Source organism: Pinus tabuliformis, chromosome 4_2 (assembly GCF_031772625.1).
Source record: "Pinus tabuliformis cultivar Carrire ecotype Pingquan chromosome 4_2, CPIR1, whole genome shotgun sequence".
NCBI classification, from domain to species: Eukaryota; Viridiplantae; Streptophyta; class Pinopsida; order Pinales; family Pinaceae; genus Pinus; species Pinus tabuliformis.
In genome coordinates, this window is record NC_142304.1 from 135326430 (window position 1) to 135347817 (window position 21388).

At 41.1% G+C, this 21388-nt stretch overlaps 1 protein-coding gene across 7 annotated transcripts in view; it reads left to right on the top strand.

Annotated features, from left to right (window-relative positions):
• The window catches only part of LOC149168594 (uncharacterized), a 307528-nt gene that overhangs the window by 140482 nt on the left and 145658 nt on the right, over positions 1-21388 (top strand). For all 7 annotated transcript variants that reach the window (XM_089428332.1, XM_089428331.1, XM_089428326.1 and 4 more), the window contains 2 exons: positions 6600-6666; positions 6859-7007. In XM_089428332.1, the coding sequence (XP_089284458.1) occupies positions 6600-6666; positions 6859-7007 (216 nt within the window). The remainder of the gene's footprint in view (positions 1-6599; positions 6667-6858; positions 7008-21388) is intronic.

A 21388-nucleotide genomic window follows, 5' to 3' on the forward strand; every position in this document is an offset into this window, starting at 1 on the left:
GGGATTTGAGCTGGAACCTGATTTGTGGATCAGATGGATGATGTGGTGTGCCCATGTCGGTGGAAAACCTTCACGGACTACATGGTTGAAGAGATTAGCCAAGTAGCTAACCAAAGCATGAAAATCGTACTTAAAGAACTCTGCTTGGTAGCCTTCCTCATCGGTTGCTTTGTTGCTGTTCATCACCCAAATGGCCTCTCTAATATCTCTGTCTGAGAATAGATAACAGGAAGAGGGTGGGGAGGTAACATGAATTTGGGCTTGCCCAGGAATATCATAAAGGTTGGAAGTGTGAGAGAACATGGATGTAGGGTTGAGGTCAGGTGGAAGAGGGGAGCGTCGGGGAAGGATGGTATGCCAGAATTGTTTAGGGGAGTGGGCAAGGAGAGCAGAAAGTTCTCGTCTTCTATGGGAGACAAAGAGTCATTTCTTGTGACGAAGGAGACGATGATAAGAAGCTTTGAGGTCGGAGTAGAAGGGTTGAGAGTGGGTGAAAGCATATCGAAGTTCTCGATGTAGAGTCTTGCATTCATCATCGTACCATTTGTTCATGGGGCAAGATCCAACTTTAGGGGAGATGGAAGTGGAACGAGTGGAGTGGGGGAAGGATTTGAGTGCTGCTTCCCAAATGGCATCTAAAAGACAGGTGTATTTAGTGGAAGTAGAATCAATCAAGGAGAACTGGGTTTTTGATGGGAGCATCTTGCGTAGGGTAGAGGAGAAAATGTCAGGGTCTCCTTCATCAAATCGAAAGGTAGTTCGGGGTGGGCCCCGAGGGGAGGGATGGGGTGGAAGGGGAGGGTCAAACCGGAGAGAGAAGGAAAGAAGTGCATGATCAACAAGGGGGATGGGGGAGACTGAGAGATGGCGAATAAAAGGGAGCAAGTTATGGCTAGCGAGTACATAATCAACTACACTCGCACCCCCGCCATATGGCCGACAAGTGAAAAAGCAAGAGTCTGGGAAACAGGGGAGACCATTTAGAATCAACAACTCCTGAGATTCCCCCAACTGCAATAGATGTTTACCATAAACTGTAATGGGCCCTAAAGCATCATCTGACATTCGGTGAAGCCCTACTGAATATGGATGCATCCCTTGGGTACAAATTACATCCTCTGATCGGTCGTGGAGAGGGATCTGGAGATCTCTAGTGTGAGCATTGAAGTCACCTAGGAGGATGACTTCCCCAACAACATAGTATCGGGTGATGTCGGTGTACAAGTCTATAAAGGGATCCCCATTTGAGCCATTATGGACAACAAATGGTGAAGAGGCTGGGGGGAAGTAACAAACTACAATGTAGATATCCCTCGGAGGAGAGGCTCCGACGCTAATCCGAATCCACATAAACTTGTCAAACTCATCTTCGGCTACCAAAGATACCCTGTTCCGGAGTGGGTCACTAGCCAAACAAGCAACTCCACCTGATCCTCTGACCCCTCCTGAGCTCCTCATCTCCTACCTGCAAATTTAGATCCAATGATAACCTGCGATATCTGGGAGGGGTTGAATAGGGCTCGCATGAGTCTCCGAGGGTGTTGTTAATCTGTCAAAGCTTTTGTTTGCTTTAATAGTTCTACACTTCTGATAGCTGTTATTCCAGGATGCTAATGCTTGCTTTAACTTGTTTGATAGGTGTTATTCCAGGATGCTCATGTTTGCTTTAACTTGTCTGCTAGGTAATTTTGCATGTCATTAGGATTATTTTAATATACGGTTACAGTAATAAGACGAGGTAATATTAATTGATTTATTTTGATTACTTTGACATAATACACCTTAAATTAAAATTTATTAAACATTTAAAAAAGGAGATGAAGTTTAGATTTGATTAAAATAATATAAAAAACACTTGAGAAAAGCTTCACAATCACCAAATTTATGAAGTTTTTTCACTTTGTTCACACAGAAAAGGTAGACAGCTTAATCAATATTTGAATTGATTTTAAATTAAAATTCATTAAATATTAAAACATTCTCAAAGCTTGAAATGCGATCAAATTTATTATTATTTAAGATGAAATAATATTAATTGATTTATTTTGATTACTTTGACATAATCCACCTTAAATTAAAATTTATTAAACAATTAAAAAAAGGAGACGAAATCTAGATTTGATTAAAATAATATAAAAAACTCTAAATGCAATCTAGATTTGATTTTCTGTGTTCTATCACTTGGTGGTGCATAAAAGCTTAACAGTCACAGGATTTATGGAGTGTTTTCACTTTGTTAACATAGAAAAGGTATACAACTTAATCAATTTATTTTAATTAATCGATAAATTTGTTTGAAATTAAAATTCATTAAACATTAAAACATTCTCAAAATTTGAAATGCAATTAAATTTATTATTATTTTGTTTTTTGATTTTGCATTCTATATATATATATATTTATATTTTCCAAGGAAATATCTGGGCAAATCCACTCAAAGGTTTCACATCCCATCAGCTTATTAGCAGAGCCTAACCTCGAGGGCGTCGAGGAGAATTGACCCTGTGAATTTTGCATTCTATATTAAGTTAATATATATTTATTTTAATATTTAAATACCAGCTTAGATCCATCTTAACTCCGGATCTACCAAGAGCCAAGAGGGATCAAATTTCTTTCTATTCTAAAAGAAGTTTGCACCTCAATAGATTTGATCCCTCTCGGCACTTGATAGATCCAGAGTTAAGATGCATATAAGCTAGTGGTAAGAATGAGTTTCCTCTCTTTGTTTGCTAACTATGCACTCTGTTGTACTAATATCTTGATAATGCAATTTGTTATGTAAAAAATTAGTTAACTTTAGGTTTATTATTTAATTTTAATTTTAATTAGACGAAAGGGCACAATCATAATATCATGCCCTTTTCCAAAGGGTGTCCATGGCGGTATATAAGCCAGGAACCCCATTGTAATCAATCATCATCTGTAATTTAGCTTTTTAATAAAATATTTCTATATATATTTCTGTCTCTCCAGAAGTTTTATGCTTCATCTGGTATTAGAGCCAACACGAACTGGTGACACCCACAAGTTCTGCTGGCCATCAGGCCCTACCGGGTTTCCATAAACAACAGCCACGTGTGGGCTGTACGTCTGGCTGCGTACGTGTGGGCTGTACGTGTGTGGGATGTACGGGTTTCCATTCGAACATACCACAATTAACCACGCTACAGGTCGAAGGTAGGCACGCCGAATTTTCGAGCAGAAGCGTGTGTCGTTTTTTTCTGTGGTGGAACTGCTGTTCCGTGCGGTTATTTCTGCATGAACTGCATCGTTCTTCATTTGCCGTGACCTGGTGTGAGCCGTGGTCCCTTTCCTTAACAGTGGACTGCGTGATATTCCCAGTGGACGTGACTGTCAGCCAGCCGTGACTGTCCGCGTTAAAATATATAATATAATTATAAAGTTACATACATAATTATAACGTTAAATATATATAACATTTATTTATATATATATATATATAATTATATTATATATTATATATAATATATATAATTTAATTAATTAAATTTTAAAATTAAAAGTTTTATATATATAAAAAGTTAATTTAATTAATTAAATTAATTTTAATTAACTAAAAGTTATATATATAAAAGTTAATTTAATTAATTAAATTTATTTTAATTAATTAAAATTTATATGTATAAAATTTATTTTAGCTAATTTAAAAAAAAAGGGAGGAAAAATATTTTAGCTGGTAAATAAATACACGCCCCCGCAAACCCGCTCAATGTCGACAATGACAATGGCGGATTTTCAAAAAAAATTGTTGGATGCAGAGCATAAGATAAATAGCAACCACGATGAGGTCAATAAAAGATTAAATGAATTCCAGATCAAGCTTGGGGAGCAAGCTGATGAAATAAAAAATCTTCACGATACGACAAATCGAATAGAAATAAAGATGGAAAATTACCATGTTCAGACAGAAGCAGGCATCAGAGAGGTCTTAACAAGGCTGGAAACTCTGTGTAAAAGGTCAAATTGTACACCCGAACAACTACTGAAAGAAGGTGAAGAGAATCAGGAACACATCTCGTCAGATTCAACAAAGTCAACAGACTCCTATGAAAAGGTTGAATCCCCAAAAAAATCAGCGACACCCCACCAAGAAGCGAGTAACACAGCCTTTACAAACAAGCAACTCTGGGATAACTTTACCAATCAACACCCTTTTTTCGCTCAACCATTAGCAACATACCAGCGAAGGGCAAAAGTCGAGATGCCTAAATTTGATGGAAACGAAAAAACAATGTTGCATGGATAAATAAAGCAGAATAATACTTTGAGATATATGACATCAATGACGATGACGAAAAACTCAAGCATGCATCCATGAAAATGGAAGGAGAAGCATATAACTGGTATATGTGGTGGAAAAAAACAACACACGTCATTAGCTGGAGAAAATTTAAAGATGCATTTTTTAAAAGATTCCAAGGTGTAAGAGAAGAAGAGTTCTTTTCAAAACTCATCAAGTTACGATAAAAAGGAAGTGTGGACGAATACACTCTAGAATGGGAGACCTTAGTAACACGAGTACCTGGGTTATCAGAATCTCGTCTAATTCAATCATACATCTCGGGACTCAAAACCCATTTACAAGCAGAACTTGAGATGCATGACATTACATCTATAGAAGTAGCAAGACGAAAAGCAAAAACAGCGGAAAAGAAATCCGAACCAATATTTTGGTCAAAAGCGGAAAAAGCTTATGCAAGACGAAGGATACCCCAGTATGTGGACTCAAATAATACAAGATATGTTCCACCACATCGTCGTGAAGATGAAAAATCTAATGTGGAAATACAAAGGATAAAAGAGGGTAAATGTAAGCGTTGTGGTGAGAAGTGGGACCCCAAACATATATGTGCTAAAGGAAAAGAACCAAAGAACCTATATAATTGTGAAGCAACCAATGATTCAAACAGTGAAGATTATGACATAGAAGACACAGAAGACAACCCAGAATTCTCACCAGAATTAGATGACGGAAGTATTCCGCAAGTGTCAATATCAGCTATGACCGGTATATCACAACCTCAGACTTTAAAGTTAAAAGGACACATAAAGAAGAACAACGTAGTGGTTCTCATCGACTCAGGTAGCACACACAATTTTTTAGATGCAACCGTGGCAAGGAGACTCAATATTTTTTCATTTCCCTTACCAAACATGAAAGTGATGGTAGCTAATGGTAAGAAGATTGAAAAGGTAGGGAAATGCCATAAGGTCAATTTGCAGATTCAAGACTTTAATCTAGAGTCTCCATTCTTCACGGTACCGTTAGGAGGAGTAGATGTAGTCCTAGGTATCCAATGGCTACGAACTTTAGGCACTTATGCCGCCAACCATCAAGTACAATTTATAAAATTCAAATGGGGAGGTCAGAAGTACAAACTACATGGATTCCAAGCACCAGAAAATCAAGTTGTATCATCATCTCAGATGATGAAGCTGAGTCGAAGAAGAGCACTTGCTTATGCAATACAATGTCACCAATTAGAAATGTTATCTGCAAATATGACTAGAGAAGAGTCACCAGGGATACAAGATTTGATTCGGAAGCATGAAAAAGTAATTCAAGACCTACCTATGAAGAGGCCGCCTAATAGGGAAATTGAGCATACAATAGAAGTCAAGGCAGGGTTAGACCCTGTCAACATCAAGCCATACCGATATCCACATCACCAAAAAACGGAACTTGAGAGATTAATCCAAGACCTTTTAAAGTGTGCGACCTTGATCATCTTGGAATATCTGATCAAGTGGAAGGACTTACCCGAAGAAGACGCTTTCTGGGAGAATGAATCATTCTTCAACAACATCCGTCGTTACTTATGCTTTGAGGACAAAGCATTCTTTCGAGAGGAAGGCAATGTTATGTAAAAATTAGTTAACTTTAGGTTTATTATTTAATTTTAATTTTAATTAGACGAAAGGGCACGATCATAAGATCATGCCCTTTCCCAAAGGGTTTCCATGGCGGTATATAAGCCAGGAACCCCATTGTAATCAATCATCATCTGTAATTCATCTTTTTAATAAAATATTTCTATATATATTTCTGTCTCTCTAGAAGTTTTATGCTTCACAATTAGTTACCTTTTTGAGGTGCAAACTTTTTCTAGAGTGAAAATAAATTTGATCCCTCTCGGCGCTTGGTAGATCTAGAGTTAAGATGAATCTAAGCTGGTGGTAAGAACGAGTTTCCTCTCTTTGTTTGCTAACTATGCACTCTGTTGTACTAGTATCTTGATAATGCAATTAGTTGCCTTTGAAATACTATCTGCCTTCCATATTCACTTATTGTTGGTTTCGCATAGTGATTCTATTCGTTTGTATCTTGAAGACTATATTCATTTATAGGTTCCAGTACCTTAATGTGCCACAACTTTTATGTTGAAATTAATAAATTGATTTGTGCATTTGGTGAGTATAAATATGTAGATGTGAATATTTGCTAATGAAATCAACAGATATTCTTTTTTGTAGCGTGTTGTGTTCAACTTCATATTAGTCTTCTTGTTTGTGCTACTTTAAGTTTCTGCAGGTCAGAAAATGACAAATTTTGAATTCATTTTTATGAATGCTAGTGATGCAGAGAGCTTGTTTCTGGGAGAGCCCCTTGAAATGGAGTGTGCACAGCAGAACTTGATGAACGTGAGTGTTTATAAGTAGATATGAAATAATGATGCTTGTGGTATATATATATATATATATATATATATATATATATATATATATATATATAAATACAGGTAGAATCCATTATTTACACTAGAAGGATTTGACTGGGACTGAAGGATTTTAAATTTAGTGTATTTTCTATAACTGCATTTGATTTTGCTGCAGGAAGTTTGGTCCAATTGTTGGCAACCTGTTCAGTCATTTTTTCCTGGCTTAATAGAAAACTGGATTCAGTGTCAGAATGTGATTGAGAAAGGAGTACCATGTCCACCTGGACGGAAGGCAAAGGATGTAATTTGTGGCAAATGGCGCAGGTAAAAATTCTATCATCATGTTATGTATTACCTGCCTTGTTTTGCAATGTCTCTTGTTCATCACAATCTTGCAAATTTATTTGAAACCTTTCCTTTTATTCATGATTACAATATACATCCACGTCTGAAGCACCTTCGTGTATTTTGTTTCTTGCATATTGATACATCATCTAAACGCAACTGCCATAATTGAATGTTGACCGCTTTGCTACCATATCTTATATTATTGACAGTGATTTTAGGGGGAAGTTATTGGTGGGTGTCCACTTTGATCTAACTAAAACGTATATGTAAGTGTTCGTTGGATCAATATTCATTCTCATATTTGTTAAGTATGTTGCATGTTTGTACATGGATTGTAGTAAATCATGCTCTCATATCTTGCCTTTTTTAGGGCATAGCTTGAAACATGTTTTTGAATTAGCATTCAAACTAATATAATTGTGATGTCCCTTTTGTTGAAAATTGTAACTAGCTTCGGTCTTCATAATGACATGTAATTGTGACTTCTGTAAATGATGTAATGAAGAAAATAAAACTATTTTTGTAAGCCTTGCTTCGTGGGTTTCATGAGCAAGTGATTTTATTATAGATGGCTCCCATTGAGAGCCTTAGGATTTATCATTAGAGTCATAAAGTCAATGTCATGTATGGAGAAGCCCTACTTGGGGATATGTCAAATGTATTCTAGTCTATAGGTGTTAAAATTGGCAACTAGGGCCAAACTCCATGTGGGTCGTCTTATTTATGGCAGCTGATTTTTTTCATGGACTCCTCTCATCGAGAGGTGTAGGATTTATTTAAAGATCATCTGATTCCGATAAGTATTCATGGAGATATGAATTTATTTGTGTTATGGGACAATTCGTCAAGGTCGGCCAGCAACCCAACTGCTCCCACTTGTGCTCCACGTTTTAGTATAAATACAAGTGCCTTGCAAGTCATTTGTACACACAACTCTCTTGAGATTTCTTCTTCTCCACTTCTTTTGGGTTTTAGTGGAAAGAAGAATCTCTAAGGGAAAAATGCAGTCCTAGAGGATGATGCCCTAGCTCATGAAAGCCATACGCTGTCCAGAGAAAGGTCTAAAACACAGACATGAAGATGATAATGATGCCCTAGCTCATGAAAGCCATACGCTGTCCAGAGAAAGTTCTAAAACACAGACATGAACATGATAATGATGCCCTAGCTATACGCTGTCTAGAGGAAGCCTAAAACGCAGTCATGAAGGAGATCTGGATGCAGTAAAGAGGCTCCTATACACAGCCTAAAGAGGCTCCTATACGCTGCCCAAACCTGCCCTTATACATTGCCTAAAGGATGCCCTAACTGCAGTCAAAGGAGGCTACTTAGCTGCAGCAAAGAAGGGAGATCTACCACTGTTTAGGAGAGCTTCTATACGCAACAAGATTCGCTGTCATGTGGAGGCCTTAAAGAGCCCTAGCTGTAGATCTAGTAGACCTAGCCGCAGCAAAGAGAAATGCCCTAGCAACAGCAAGAAGAGACAGCGTGAGGACAACGTGGAGAGCCTAGATTAGAGGCCGAGTTGCTGTGGGGATGCGGATTGGTTTGAGGGCTGTTTGAGGGTGCAAACAGGCCCAAGAACAGGGCTGTCTCAAGGGACAAGGAGCTGGAGATTAGGCCGAGTTAAGGAGGCTCCTCGCAGGCCTATCTTGAAGGCAATTCAAGAGCACTGAGATGCTGGAGTAAAGACAGTTAGGACACTTCTATTTGAGCTGCAGAGAGAGGCTACTACTGCGTGGGAAAAGAGGCTGCATATGAGCTGTGTGTAGGGCTGTTAGGCCAAGTATCTACAAGAGCCTAATCAAGGATGTTTGGACAGCAATCAAGGTAAGGAAATCTGTTTTTGGTGAGCTGTAGATGACAGCTGAACTGTGATAGGCAGCGGGCTTAATCGATGAATCTGTTAGGACTATTGCAGCGGTCATAACTAAAATCAGTTACATTGGCATTGCTATGTGCTGGGCCACAGGCCATATCACCTTAGCAAGCAACCTTGGTATCTTAGGATGAATGCTGTCAATATATAACAGTGGTATGCATAGTGCAGCAGTATGAAAGATGCAGCTCAGTGAGACACAGTGATGGTGCAGCATGGTGCAGCTCTGTGATGCTGGACATGGTATGCATAGTGCAGTAGTATGAAAGATGCAGCTCAGTGAGACACAGTGATGGTGCAACATGGTGCAGCTTTGTGATGCTGGACATGGTGCAGCACAATGACATGTGCCGCATGGTGATGGAGTCACCTTGGAGGATCAGTTGAAGCAGCATGCCTTCAACTGAGTTCAGTTAAGCTACCTCATGTGTCATCTTCTTAGAGATGATCTCTGCTCTTATTTAGATAAGTCAAAATGTTGACTTCTGATGTATATGTACTATCTCTCTCTCTCCGCGGAACTATTGAAGAACATATAAGAAGAATTGATCAAGGGTTTCGCCACATTGGGGTTTGTCCCTGCCTAGCGCCACATCTTGTGTCCTCTTGTCTTGGCTTTTTTTTTTGCGATTCATGTTTATGTTCTATTTACAATTTACTATTATGCTAATGTGATTGCTAATTTGGAAAAGATATTGAGCTAACTGTGAAAATTGAAATAAATTGCTCTAAGCATAGAACATACCTAAAATTAACATGATATCAGCACTGAGGTGAAGACAAAGCCCAAGCAAGAGCGAAAGAGCAATCACCGAAGACCTACTTTACCGGATTCGATGAGGGCAAGAGGTGGAACCGGGGATCCCCGAATCCGAAATTGGTACGAATACGGATACGCTAGGATCCGCGTACGGTCAGTTAGCGACTTAGTTAACACAAAGTCATGGGCGTTTTTCCGGTTGATTGCGGTTCTGGTGGGTTTTGGAGGCGGATAACGTGCGACAGATCTTCAGTTAATAGTGAGTCGAGCCAACTCAGAACTTTTAGTTACCCGTTCTACTGCTGGTTAGCTTAATCGAATTGTTGGTTAGCTGGTTAGCTTCAGTTTAACAATCATTATAGCTTCAACACATTCTATAAAAGGTCGAAGATTCAAGAAATATATGTGTGGCTCAGTCACGGTAGTTGAGCCAAATGGTGGGAGGAGTGGAGCGAGTCATAGTTGGCAGAGACATGGGAGCAGTCGTGGTCGGGCAGAATCGTGGGAGCGCTGTCTTGCAGCAGAGTTTTCGAGCAGTGGCGTCGAGCAGAATCGTGGGCGTCCACTTTGCTCTAACTGTGATTTTAGGGGGAAGTTATTGGTGGATGTCCACTTTGATCTAACTAAAAAGTATATGTAAGTGTTCGTTGGATCAATATTCTTTCTTATATTTGTTAAGTATGTTGCATGTTTGTACATGGATCGTAGTAAATCATGCTCTCATATCTTGCCTTTTTTAGGGCATAGCTTGAAACATGTTTTTGAATTAACATTTAAACTAATATAATTGTGATGTCCCTTTTGTTGAAAAGTGTAACTAGGTTCGGTCTTCATAATGACATGTAATTGTGACTTTTGTAATTGATGTAATGAAGAAAATAAAACTATTTATGTAAGCCTTGCTTCATGGGTTTCATAAGCAAGTGATTTTATTTTAGATGGCTCCCCTTGAGAGCCTTAGGATTTATCATTAGAGTCATAAAGTCAATGTCATGTATGGAGAAGCCCTACTTGGGGATATCTCAAATGTATTCTAGTCTATAGGTGTTAAAATTGGCAACTAGGGCCAATCTCCATGTGGGTCATCTTATTTATGGCAGCTGATTTTTTTCATGGACTCCTCTCATCGAGAGGTGTAGGATTGATCTAAAGATCATCTGATTCCGATAAGTATTCATGGAGATATTGTTTCATTTGTGTTATGGGACAATTCGTCAAGGTTGGCTAGCAACCCAACTGCCCCCACTTGTGCTCCACGTTTTAGTATAAATACAAGTGCCTTGCAAGTCATTTGTACACACAACTCTCTTGAGATTTCTTCTTCTCCACTTGTTTCGGGTTTAGTGGAAAGAAGAATCTCTATGGGAAAAACGTAGTCTTAGAGGATGATGCCCTAGCTCATGAAAGCCATGCACTGTCCAGAGAAAGGTCTAAAACACAGACATGAAGATGATAATGATCCCCTAGCTCATGAAAGCCATACACTGTCTAAAGAAAGGTCTAAAACACAAACATGAACATGATAATGATGCCCTAGCTATACGCTGTCTAGAGGAAGCCTAAAACGCAGACATGAAGGAGATCTGGCTGTAGTAAAGTGGCTCCTATACACAACCTAAAGAGGCTCCTATACGCTGCCAAAACCCGCTCTTATACGCTACCTAAAGGATGCCCTAACCGCAGTCAAAGTAGGCTACTTAGCTGCAACAAAGAAGGGAGATCTACCACTATTTAGGAGAGCTTCTATATGCAGCAAGATCTGCTATCATGTGGAGGCCTTAAAGAGCCCTAGCTGTAGATCTGGTAGAGCTAGCCGCAGCAAAGAGAAATGCCCTACAGCAAGAAGAGACAGCGTGGGGACAACGTGGAGAGCCTAGATTAGAGGCCGAGTTGTTGCGGGGATGCGGATTGGTTTGAGGGCTGTTTGAGGGTGCAAACAGGCCCAAGAACAGGGCTGTATCAAGGGACAAGGTGCTGGAGATTAGGTCGAGTTAAGGAGGCTCCTCGCAGGCCTATCTTGAAGGCAATTCAAGAGTACCGAGATGCTGGAGTAAAGACAGTTAGGACACTTCTATTTGAGCTGCAGAGAGGGGCTACTACTGCGTGGGAAAAGAGGCTGCGTAGGAGCTGTGTGTAGGGCTGTTAGGCCAAGTATCTATAGGAGCCTAATCAAGGTTGTTTGGACAACAATCAAGGTAAGGAAATCTGTTTTTGGGTGAGCTGTAGATGACAGTTGAACTGTGATAGGCAGCGGGCCTAATCGATGAATCTGTTAGGACTGTTGCAGCAATCATAACTCAAATCAGTTACATTGGCATTGCTATGTGCTAGGCCGCAGGCCATAGCACCATAGCAAGCAACCTTGGTATCTTAGGATGAATGTTGTCAGTATATAACAGTGATATGCATAGTGCAACAATATGGAAGATGCAGCTCAGTGAGACACAGTGATGGCGTAGCATGGTGCAGCGCTGTGACACTGGACATGGTATGCATAGTGCAGCAGTATGAAAGATGCGGCTCAGTGAGACACAATGATGGTGCAATAATGAAGGATATTGGAAAAATAGATTGGGTCAAAAACACTGTAGATCATGCCAAAAGCATAACAAAGTTTATCTACAATCATTTATTGATTTTGAGACTCATGAGGAAACACACTGGGGGCAGGGATATTATTAGGCCTGTCATCACTAGATTTGCTACTCATTTTTTGACATTGCAATCTATGCTTTCCCAAAATAGAAACTTGCAAAAGATGTTTTCCAGTGATGAATGGAATCAAAGCAATTGGTCTAACAAACCGGAAGGCAAAGAATTGAAAAAGAAAGTTAATGAAGAAACTTTTTGTAGAAAGGCAACAGAGATTGTGAAGCTTGTTGAGCCACTGGTTAAGGTGTTGCAGTTGGTGGATGGGGAAAGGTTGGCTATGGGCTTCATTTATGAGGCTATGGATCAAGCAAAGGAGCAAATAAAGAGGGCATACAAGGATAGAGTGGCTAAGTATGGGCCCATTTGGGCAATCATTGATGAAAGATGGAACAATCAACTCCATCGCCCTATACATGCAGCTGGGTATTTTTTGAACCCATGGTATCATTATAAAGCTAAGGAGTCAAGAGCTTTGAGGGGGGAGGTTAGAGATAGACTGATTGACTGCATTGATCGCATGATCCCATTGGAGTTTGATCAGTTGGAGATACATCGATAGGTCACAACCTTCAGCAATGCCTCGGGTACCTTTGGGAAGAACCTAGCAAAGATTACAAGAGAAGCAGATGAGCCAGGTAAACAAAAATTTCAATTTTCAAATTCTTACTAGTTTTACTTTTTTTTTAAATTTTGTTAAATCGTTTATAATTTGAAAGTTGGATATAATTTGTAATTTTGTTGAGCTAACTCATTACACTCCTATGTTTTTTGTAGCACAATGGTGGGAGGCTTTTGGTGGCCATTGTCCTGAATTGCAGAAGTTTGCAATTGTAAAATTTTCTGTTTTCCCACACCGGTTTTCAGTTTCTCCTTATTTCTCCCATGTAGTTAAATGCCCATTCCCATAACCATACATTTAACAGACTGAAAAAATAAATATTGCTGAAAACACAAATTCTGGAAATTTTTCAGAACGCTGGAAATTGCAGAATTAAAAATCAGCAATCAAAAACAGCCATTAAAACACATTAAAACACTGATATTTTTGGTCAACTTGACCCTGGAAAAACCCCCTACAACTCTTGGGGAAAACCAGTTTGAGAGCTCTTCTTTATTTCTGGAAAATGCCTTTTTACAGAGAGAAAATTTTCAGCAAAAAACAGCAAAACAGAAATTTTTTCAGCAAGCAAACTTATCTGTTTTTCAGCTAATAGACAATCTGGAAAATGGCTGAATGTGCTGTATGGACCGTACGGATGCACAGACTGTACGGACGTACGTATGTACGGACTGTACAGACGTACGTACCGTACAGACTGTACGGACTGTACGGACGGCCGTACGGACAGTCCTCGAAAATTGTGCAGAAAATCGCCTCCTCGATATTCGTGCTGAAAATCAATTTTTCCACTGTTTTGCTCACAAAAACTGCCTTTTTCTGCTTGTTCTTTGAGCTGTACGGATTTGCTGAAGTGCTGCCTTGGTATGTGTGCCAAACTGCTGCCTCTTTCTCCTCCTTGTCCAGAAATCTCCTTTGCTCTCTTGCTCTCCTTCTCCCAATCTGCTCATGAAAGAATGGATGATCTTTTTCTCCTTTTCGTCCCTTAACCCAACCCTAAATGACTTTTGGGTGATCCCTAAATCCAATGGCTGAAATAGATTTAGATCAATGGCTGAGATTAAATGCTCATTTAAATCTCACTTTCTATTTTTTAATTCACCCCACTTTAATAAAGACCCACTTAGTCATTTATTTCCAAAGTCACTTTTCCTTTCTAATTTTCCATTGATTTTATAAAAGTCACTTTAAAATTAGACTTAGTAACTTTATCACTTAAAGTCACTTTCAAATTAGATTTAACTTTATAAAAAATTATAAAGTTACTTTAGGAGAAAAAATTAAATTCTTTTGGACACTTTTCCCTAGGCCAAAGATCAAAGCCTTAGGGAACCACCTGTCCTCCGGTACCAAATTTCAACACTCCCTCTTACCGAGGAAGGTGTTCCTCACCACACCCATCTTGTCTCTAAAGTAGACATGCTTGCCCCGTGGTAAGGCTTTGGTAAGAATATCTGCAACCTGCTCATCAGTGGAAATATACTCAAGCTTCACAGCTCCCTTCTGAACATAGTCTCTGATGAAATGATATCTGATCCCGATATGCTTTGACCTGTCAAGAAATACTGGATTCTCCGTGAGTTTAATGCAACTCTGATTATCACAGTAAATCACTGAAGGTCTCAACGGCTGACCAAATAAGCCAAACAACATCTTGTGAAGCCAGATGGCCTCACAACTAGCTAGACTGGCTGCCATATACTCTGCTTTCGTTGAACTCAGTGCTACTGACTGCTGCTTCCGGCTGAACCATGACACTACTGCTGAACCCAACCCAAAACAACACCCTGAAGTGCTCTTCCTATCAGAAGCACAACCTGCCCAATCAGAATCAGTGTATCCTGCCAATCTCACTCCATCTCCCTGCCTGTAGTCCAGACCATAATCCACTGTCCCCTGCAAGTACCGCAAAATGTGTTTTGCAGCCACCCAGTGAACCTTGCTAGGCTCACACATAAACTGACTCATCGTGTTGACTGCAAAACAGATGTCTGGTCTAGTGTTGACCAAATACATCAAGGAACCAATCAGCTGCCTGTACAATGTGGGATCCACCAACTCGGAATCCGAAGCATGAAGCTTCTTCCAGTTGGTGATCATCGGTGTCGACATGGGTCTACAATCCTCCATGTGGAATCTGCTAAGGATGTCCACAATATACTTCCCCTGCCCCAGGAAGAAATGCCCCTCCTCCTGCCACACCTCCAAACCCAAAAAGTAATGTATCAAGCCGATGTCCTTCATCTCAAACTCCGCCGCAAGATCTCTCTTGCAGTGCTCTATGAGTCTCTCTGCACCTGTAATGATCAAGTCATCCACATACAGCACCAGAATGAGAGGCTCCTCACCAATCACAATAAAGTAAAGGTTCGGATCTGCCTCACTCTTTGTGAAACCCATCCCCTGCAAGTATGCATCTATCCTGAAGTACCAAGCTCTGGGAGCTTGCTTCAGGCCATAAAGGGCCTTCTTCAATCTGCACACATGGGACTCCTTCCCATGCACCTCAAAGCCCTGTGGCTGCTCAATGTACACCTCCTCCTGTATGAAGCCATTGAGAAATGCGGTCTTCACATCCATCTGGTGGATCTTCCAACCCATCTCTGCTGCTATCGATATAATGGAGCGGATCGAAGTATATCGAGGCACAGGAGCGAAGGTCTCCTCATAATCAACTCCCTCTACCTGGGAGAACCCTCTAGCCACAAACCTCGCTTTGAATTTCTCAATGCTGCCATCTGCAGCATGCTTTACCTTGTAAAGCCATCTGGAAGTAACCACGGATTTGCCCTCAGGCCTCGGCACCACCTCCCAAACATCATTCTTCATGATAGAAGAGTACTCCTCCTGCATGGCCTCTCTCCAGACCTGCTGGCTAGCTGCCTCCTCATAGCTAGAAGGCTCAGAGTCAAGGATGCTGGTAACCATCGCCATATAGCTACAAAACCTCTCAGGTGGTCTACTCTCTCTGACCGGCCTCTTCGGCTCAGCAACAGATGTGGCATCTCTCAAGGTGTCCTGAAGCCACTTGGGCTTCCTCTTCCCTGAGCATGCTTCTCCCATAGGAGAATGAAACTCCTCATCACCATCAGTAGCCTGAACTCCTGACTGTCTGTCTGCTGTCCTCCTGCCTGCACCTGAACCTGTAGAAGCTGAGGTACCGTGTGAACTGTCCATCAGTGGACTCCCTAGTGAACTGCTCTGTGAACTGCTCGGAGCACCACCCCTCTGGCTCGGTGAGCCACTGCTCACTGATGGACCTGACATCCTCATAGATGTACCTCCGGATCCTCCTGATCCCTGCCCACTGGATCCCTGCGACTGACTCAACTGCTCTTGAGGGTCTGGTTGATCCAGATACTCTAACTCCCGTGACCTCCTAAAGGCCCTGTCCTCCTCGAACTTCACATCCCGTCTGACAACAACTCTCCTCTGTGCAGGAATGTAAATCCGAAAGGCCTTTGAGGTCTCACTGTAGCCCACAAAGATACCCTTCTCTGCGGCGGGCTCTAGTTTGGTCCTCTTCTCCTTGGGTATATAGGAGTATGTAATGCATCCAAAGATATGAAGATGACCAAGATCAGGCTTCTTCCCAGAGAAAGCCTCCTCCGGAGTCATGTGCCCCAAGGCACGATGCGGACTCCTGTTCTGCAAGTAAACAGCTGTGTTGCAGGCCTTTGCCCACAAGAACAATGGCAACCCCTGATCATGTAACATGGCTTTGGCAGCCCCTATGATGGATCTGTTCTTCCTCTCCGCAACCCCGTTCTGCTGGGGGTTGTAAGGAACAGTGAACTCCCTCCTAATGCCTGCCTCCGCACAATAGTCAACAAACTCTCCAAGGGTGTACTCTCCTCCATTGTCCGACCTCAGGGACTTGATCTTTCGACCTGTTTGAGTCTCCACAAGAGCTCTGAACTCCTGAAACCGCTTGAAGACCTCACTCTTGGTCTTCAAGAAATAAATCCAGGTCCTCCTGGAGTGATCATCAATGAATAAGACATAGTACTCATATCCACTCAAGGAAACATGAGACATCTGACCGCTCACATCGGAATGAATCAAATCAAGTATCCCCGTCGCTCTGCTGTCACTGCTGGGAAAAGGGGATTTGGCAAACTTGCCCGTTGCACAACCTCTGCAAGTATCAAAGTGATCAGTACTGAAATCTGGCACACCTGTGGTGATCTCCCGCAATGTCCTCAAGGCTCCATGATACATGTGTCCCATCCTGCGGTGCCAAATCTCACACAGCTCAGAACTGCTAGCTCTGCTGTCGGTACTACTGCTCAATGCCAAAAGGGGCTGGAATGCAAACTTGTACACCTTTGCATGGCGTACACCTATCACTCTAGCTGAATCAGCTGGAGTGCCCCTGGGATACATCAACACCTGTCCTCCCCTGAACAGTACCTCATATCCTCTGTCCTCCAAAGCTGAGACGGATATGAGGTTCTTCCTCATCCCTGGCACATAAAGAACATCTGACACTTTCAAGGGAGGTCTGGACTCCCTCTGAAATGTCAGTGTACCCACCCCGACTGCTCTAACAACTCTGTCATCACCGAGTACTACCTCAATATCAGTGCCACTCTCTGAAAGCTCTGAGAAGTACTCCCGGACTCCTGGCATGTGACGTGAAGCCCCACTGTCCACATACCAGATACCTGTAGATGCTCCGCTAATCGAGGGAAAAGCATGCTCCCTCTGAACCTGTGTGGCAAGTGATCCTACACTAGAGGACTCACATGTAGTGAACGCAAACTCTCGGTCAAAACGACCTGCAAAGTCCTCAATCTCAGCTGAAGCTGCCACATCCTGGTTCTTCCCCTTCTTCTTCTTCTTTTCCGGACACACAACTGCATAGTGTCCCATCTTCTGACAATTCCAACACTTCACTTTGGAATAGTCCTTCTGTGAGTTACCCTGTTTACCTTTACCTTTGCCTTTGCCTCCACCACCGCTTGTGGAAGCCTGCTTCTTCCCTTTGCCTTTCTTGCCTCCTGCCACCAGTGCTACGTCCTCATCCTGCTCAACTGGCTTGGCTGCCCCAAGCTGTCCTTTCCTGATCTCTGTCTGAATACAATCATCCCAAAACCTCTCCCATGTGGGAAGGGTCTCACGTGCACAAACCCCATCAGCAAAGTTCAACCATGAACGGGGGAGGCCATTCACTGCAATATGCACCAACTCAGTGGATGGAATGGCCTCTCCAATCCCTGCCAACTCATCTCTCACATTGGTAATTTTTGTGAGATATCCAGCTGCACTATCATTCCCCATCTTAATGTTCTTCAGCTTCTCCTTCAGGACCATCTTCCGGTTCTCATTGGTACTCTGGTAGAGATTGGACAACGCTTTCCACATCTCATGGGCATTGCTCTTTCCTCTCACATGAGGAATGCAATGGTCTTTGATTCCGTCTAGAATCAGTCTCTTACCCTTGTTGTTCTTTTATTATAAGCTGCCAACTGAGTAGCATCAGTAGGCACAACAACAGGGTGCTGTGCTGTATGCACTATGATATCCCAGACTTCTGCCTCCTCAAATATACTCTGCATTCTCTCCTTCCAAACGCTGTAATTTGTATGACCATCCAACCTATCCTCCACCCTCAATCCCAATGACATCCTGCTGTCCTAAAACTGAAAAATAGCACTGCTGTGGTAAAGATAAAACTGCTGTTTATGAAAAATCAGCTTGCTGGAATTTTCTGAGTGAAAAAATCAGTAGCTGTATTTTTTTCTTTTGCTGTCCCAAACTGCCCTTCAGCACTCAAGCTCTGATACCATGTAAAATTTTTTGTTTTCCCACCCCGGTTTTCAGTTTCTCCTTATTTCTCCCATGTAGTTAAATGCCCATTCCCATAACCATACATTTAACAGACTGAAAAAATAAATATTGCTGAAAACACAAATTCTGGAAATTTTTCAGAATGCTGGAAATTGCAGAATTAAAAATCAGCAATCAAAAACAGCCATTAAAACACATTAAAACACTGATATTTTTGGTCAACTTGACTCTGGAAAAACCCCCTACAACTCTTGGGGAAAGCCAGTTTGAGAGCTCTTCTTTATTTCTGGAAAATGCCTTTTTACAGAGAAAATTTTTCAGCAAAAAACAACAAAACAGAAATTTTTTCAGCAAGCAAACTTATCTGTTTTTCAGCTAACAGACAATCTGGAAAATGGCTCAACGTGCTGTACGGACTGTACGGACGTACGGATGTACGGACTGCACGGACGGCCGTACGGACTTGTACGAACAGTCCTCGAAAATCGTGAAGAAAATCGCCTCCTCGATATTCGTGCAGAAAATCACCTCCTCGATATTCGTGCTGAAAATCAATTTTTCCACTGTTTTGCTCACAAAAACTGCCTTTTTCTGCTTGTTCTTTGAGCTGTACGGATTTGCTGAAGTGCTGCCTTGATATGTGTGCCAAACTGCTGCCTCTTTCTCCTCCTTGTCCAGAAATCTCCTTTGCTCTCTTGCTCTCCTTCTCCCAATCTGCTCATGAAAGAATGGATGATCTTTTTCTCCTTTTCCTCCCTTAACCCAACCCTAAATGACTTTTGGGTGATCCCTAAATCCAATGGCTGAAATAGATTTAGATCAATGGCTGAGATTAAATGCTCATTTAAATCTCACTTTCTATTTTTTAATTCACCCCACTTTAATAAAGACCCACTTAGTCATTTATTTCCAAAGTCACTTTTCCTTTCTAATTTTCCATTGACTTCATAAAAGTCACTTTAAAATTAGACTTAGTAACTTTATCACTTAAAGTCACTTTCAAATTAGATTTAACTTTATAAAAAATTATAAAGTTACTTTAGGAGAAAAAATTAAATTCTTTTGGACACTTTTCCCTAGGCCAAAGATCAAAGCCTTAGGGAACCACCTGTCCTCTGGTACCAAATTTCAACAGCAATTCATATTTTGAGTCAAACTTGCAGTGCTACTGGGTGTGAGCGCAATTGGTCTATCTTTGAGAGGATTCACACAAAGAAGAGAAACCGTTTGGATAAAAAACGGTTAAATGATCTAGTCTATGTCCAGTACAACCTCCGGCTTAGACGAAACCAATTGCTGAACAAAAGACCTGATTTAGATCCCATTGTGTTGGAAGACATTGATCCAACATTAGATTGGGTAGTGGAGAGTCATCCAACAGAGTTTGATCTTGATGAGGATCTTGATTTAGATTTAGATGTCGAGGCATCAATTGAACATGATGTTCAGTTGAATGCAGATCCAGATCCAACCTCAGTCTCACAGCTAGCAAGGACTCCAGTTGCAGGCGCTTCCTCTGCTCAGCCAAGACAGAAGCACAACCGCATATCTTCTCTGTCTCAGCTTGCATTTGCTACACAGCCTACTAGTGGTACCACTTCTACAGTTGCAGTTGGAGATGATGATGATGAGGAGGAGCCATGGGGCCCCCTGTTTGACTCTGATGATGATCTAGAGATTGATCGACATGATCTTGGCTCCTCTGACAGTAGCTACTAGCCAGTAGTATTAGAGTCTGGTCACAATTTACTTTTGTTGTAGAGGCCATTTCTAGCCTCCTTGGTTATGTGTTTTTTGTTTTGAATCTTTGATCATGTATGATTATGTATTGCCATTGGATAATGCACTAGGTGCCATTTTGATATAATGGATATATTCATGAGCCTACTTTGATCATATGTTGTCTTCCATCTATATTATAATGCTATGTGTTTGGAAACATGAATGAATATCTTTAAAATTATGTTTTTTTATAAAAAAAATAAATATTTAATGTATTTTTTACAACGACCGAGTCATTGAAATCGAGCCAGCCAAGTCGATACCGAGTCGGAGTTAGAGTCGGAGTCGATCCTTGGCCGAGTCGGAGTCCGAGTCGAAGTTTTAAAACATTGATATATATGAGGTCTTTGACGTCAATATAGCTCAGATCAATTCAGATTAAGGAAACAGATTAGGAGTTCACAACTCGTGAACTGAAGGAGGCAGAATTGAAGACTTGTTTTGGGTTTTGAAGACCGAGACCATTTGGTGACTCTCCATTGAAGACTTGTTTCAAAACTGGGTTATCTTTTACACACTTCGGACCTGTGTAAATCATTTATTGCAGACCATTTTTTCTTTTGTGGATCTGAGACTCTTGTTGCAGTTGCACAGTTGCAGATTGGTTAACTTGTAGTAGCCCTATTGAAGCAACAGACCACAGCTCTGTCGAAGCAACATATCTCGGCCCTACTACATAAAAGAGCATCAGATTGTGGCCTTGTTGGGCATCGGTCCTACTACAAAAGGAGCACCATACTTCTGTCGTGTGAAACACCAAACCTCAGCTCTATTGTAGAAGAAGCACCAGACTTTAGTTTTTATAAATTTGCAACTTATATTACTGTTGCAGACCTACAAACTTGTTAAGGCTTATACCTGCGATGGCTTAT